This window comes from Saccostrea cucullata, unplaced genomic scaffold (genome assembly GCF_032062105.1).
Source record: "Saccostrea cucullata isolate Sc308-1 unplaced genomic scaffold, CSIRO_AGI_Scuc_v1 ctg7601, whole genome shotgun sequence".
Lineage (NCBI taxonomy): Eukaryota > Metazoa > Mollusca > Bivalvia > Ostreida > Ostreidae > Saccostrea > Saccostrea cuccullata.
In genome coordinates, this window is record NW_026927123.1 from 2261 (window position 1) to 6295 (window position 4035).

The 4035-nt window shown below is 43.0% G+C and overlaps 1 protein-coding gene across 1 annotated transcript; it reads left to right on the plus strand.

The window, feature by feature from the left end:
- The first annotated feature begins 725 nt into the window (after positions 1 to 725).
- On the plus strand, positions 726 to 2762 carry LOC134273517 (uncharacterized). Its single transcript, XM_062755717.1, has one exon. It carries the CDS (start codon positions 726 to 728, stop codon positions 2760 to 2762), a length of 2037 nt encoding a protein of 678 aa, XP_062611701.1.
- The last annotated feature ends 1273 nt before the right edge of the window (positions 2763 to 4035 follow it).

A 4035-nucleotide genomic window follows, 5' to 3' on the forward strand; every position in this document is an offset into this window, starting at 1 on the left:
ACTGTGATCATTGCGACGTGGGGTACAGGAATGTCACAGACCATCGCTCCAAGTGCCCTCATCGCTGTCCCTATTGTTTAGGACATCACCCTAAATGTCCCGATGAAGGGATCAAGATTAAATGCCAGGAATGCCATGGAATGTTTAAGAACAGGACCTGCTACGAAAATCATTTAAAACCTCATAGTAAGAAAACCACCACTACTGTGTGCAATTTAATGGGATTATGCGAGAAGTGTCAGTCCTGGATGCCTAAGAAATTATTTCCTCATCACAAATGCGGAGATCAGAAACAGTGTAAGATCTGTAAGAAAATCGTCGATGCCGATCATCGGTGCTACGTACAACAGAAGCCCAAGAAGAAGAAGAAGGGGAAAGGCACCTTAGAGTTTACCATTTATTTCGATTTCGAATGCACTCAGGAATCGGGCATTCACGTCCCTAATCTGTGTGTGGCACATCGCGTCTGTCAACATTGCGATGGTTTAGACATAGACCAACCTTGTCCTCATTGTCAACACATGGGACCCCGTCAGCACCTATTTCAAGGCCCAGACACCTTAAAGAAGTTCATGGACTGGTTATTTCAACCCACTACAGGTACTAAGAATTCCACTTTAGTACACGACGGGGCCATCGTCATCGCCCATAACTTCAAAGGATACGACGGACAATTCATTTTGAATTACATAGTGCATTCTTCTCCCCTGAAACCTAACGTGATCATGAACGGGAGTAAGATCTTGTCCATGGAAATATGTGGACTCAAATTCATCGACTCGTATAGTTTCTTAACCTTTCCTTTGGCCCAGATGCCCTCCGCTTTCGATTTGAACGAAATGAAGAAAGGTTATTTCCCTCACTTTTTTAATACGGAACAGAACCAGAATTACGTGGGACCTTATCCACCGGCAGCTTTCTACAATCCGGACGAAATGACTACCAGTGGACGAAAAGCTTTTTACGAATGGTACGACCAACAGAGGGGAAAAGTGTTTGATTTCCAGAAAGAGTTTGTAGGGTATTGTATCTCGGACGTCGACATTTTACACAAATGCTGTGCACGGTTTAGAAGCACCCTCAAGAAGTTGGTCAACGTGGACCCTTTCCAGGAATCCATCACGTTTGCCAGTGCTGCTAATTTAGCGTACCGTCGAAATTTCATGCCTAAAGACAGCATTGCCATCATTCCGAACCTCGGGTATGATCCGGCACGACAATATTCAGCCAAAGCCTGTCGATGGCTCACCTGGATGAGTCATCAGAATGGATGTCACATACGACATGCCAGAAACGGAGGCGAAGTCCCGATCGGAAATTATACCGTCGACGGATACCAGGAAGCGACTCGTACCGTCTACGAATTTTACGGATGCTATTGGCACGGATGCCCCACTTGCTATCCCAGTTTACAGACGGAAACTCATCCTCACCGGACCCAATTTACTTACCAACAATTACACGAGAAAACTCTCAGAAGGACTGCGGATTTAGAGGACATGGGGTACAACGTGTGTAGTATCTGGGAGCACGATTTCGATCAACAAGTGCAACAAGATGAGACTTTACAGCAATTTGTACGAGATCTAGACATTCCGGATCCTTTGAAACCTCGAGAAGCCCTGTACGGAGGCCGGACCAATGCCACTAAATTATATTGTGAAGAAGGGGACATGAGATACGTGGACGTGTGTTCCTTATACCCTTACGTGTTGAAACACAGACCTTTTCCCTTAGGGCATCCCGAGATCATCACAGACGACTTCCAGGACGTGAGAAGTTATTTCGGTCTCATTCACTGTCGGGTCTTACCACCCCGAGGCCTCTTTCACCCCGTATTACCTTATCGGACGGGAGGTAAGTTATTATTTCCCTTATGTCGCACCTGTGCCCAACAACAAGACTCTACTTCTCAACACCCATGTCAACACACCGATCGGGAACGTAGTCTCACGGGTACTTGGGTGACGTGCGAATTACATAAAGCCTTGGACATGGGGTATACCTTAGAGCAAACTTACGAAGTGTGGCATTTCAAAGAACGCAGTCAAGACTTATTTAAAGACTACATCGATACCTTCCTCAAGATCAAACAGGAAGCGTCCGGATTTCCCTCCGAATGTAAGACCTCAGAACAAGAACAAGATTACATTCGAGAAGTGTTATACAAAGAAGGATTCATGATGGACATTCTCAGTATCAAGAAGAATCCAGTGTTAAGAACCATTGCTAAACTCTTTTTAAATTGTCTGTGGGGAAAATTTGCTCAACGCTTGTTATTACCCAAAGTCAGATACTTGGACGAACCAGAGGAATTACATCAACTCTTACAAAATTCGACGGTCGACATCAAGGGTGTGCGACTCTTAGTCAATAAAGAAGATTCCATTGAAGACAAGATGCTAGTGAATTTTCAAGACAAACAGGAATTCGTCGAAGAATGTCCCTTTGGAAACGTGATCCTAGCTTGTTTTACCACCGCCTATGCCCGCTTACATCTCTACGAGACTTTACGACCTTTAGAAGAACGGGGCCTTTATTTCGATACGGACAGTATCATTTACCAACATAAGGAAGGAGCTTTTAATCCTACTTTGGGCCATAGTTTAGGAGAATGGACCGACGAATTAGACGGGGATCACATCACTAAATTCATGTCGGCAGGTCCTAAAAATTATGCTTTCCGAACGGACAAAGGAACCGAGACTTCTCTTCATTGTTTTCAAAGATATGTTGTCTCTACGAGACTTTACGACCTTTAGAAGAACGGGGCCTTTATTTCGATACGGACAGTATCATTTACCAACACAAGGAAGGAGCTTTTAATCCTACCTTGGGCAATAGTTTTCATAAATGCAAAGGGGTCACTCTCAACCATCGAACCTCTCAGTTGGTGTGCCCAGAGACTTTACAAAAAATGCTCATGGGAGAAATAGAGGAAGTAAAAGTCCCCTATCCCAGCAAAATCCAGAGGACCCGTGATTGTGAGGTGGTGAACAAACCTTCAGAGAAAACAGTGAGAATTGTATATGACAAGAGACAAATTGTAGAGAATTATAACACTTTACCTTATGGTTATTGATATGTTTGTTTGTTTGTTTGTTACAAATAAAAAATTGAATTGTTTTTATATGTGTTGTTTTTTTTTCTCTATAAAATAGATATTCTTCTATAAATAAGTATAAGAATAAGTATAAATAAGACCCTGAACCCAACTTTTCTTTCATTGATCAACATGTATTCCGAGGAGACACCCCTCCCCTCTTTTCAATTGAAACACGAATTTACCATGGTAGTTGCTGGACCCTCGAAATCGGGCAAAACAGAATTCGTCAAGTCATTAGTGAACAATCTAGACTGGATCACCCCCAGGCCCGAAAAGATCGTCTGGTGTTATCGGGAATGGCAACCCGCTTACACTTCTTTAAAAGAGAAGGTATCTTTCATCCGAAATATTCCAGAAGACGACGAGAAATTAGTAGCCAATTTGAGTGTGCCCCATTTACTCATTTTTGACGACATGATGGGAGGAAAAGCCATCGAATCGATTGTGGATTGGTTTACCCGTAAAGCTCATCATCGGAATACCAGTGTGATTTACATCACTCAGAATTTATTTGATCGAGCTGCCTCTCATCGCACCATTAGTTTGAATGCTCATTATTTAGTCTTATTCAAAAATCCCAGAGACAAATCACAGATCAGTGTATTGAGTCGTCAGCTAGCTTTGCCTCATTTGATGTCTGCTTATCAAGAAGCCACCCAGGTACCTCACGGTTATCTTCTCGTGGATTTGAGTCCCCAGACCCCAGACGAATACCGATTAAGAAGTCGAATGTTTGAATTGTTGACTATACACATGCCTCAAGAGTATAAATAAAAGTGTTTCCCACTCTTCTGAGTCATTATTCATTTCACTCTCATCATGGCTCCATCAGCCAAGAGTAAATTAGTGAGAACCTTACGACGTTTACAGCGGGAACGAGATCCCACCAAACGAGCCCATTTAATCGAATTAGGCCGTAAAGCCTTATT

Excerpts from the sequence above, each read along its gene's own strand:
- LOC134273517 (XM_062755717.1), top strand. The coding sequence starts at position 726 with ATGAACGGGAGTAAGATCTTGTCCATGGAAATATGTGGACTCAAATTC.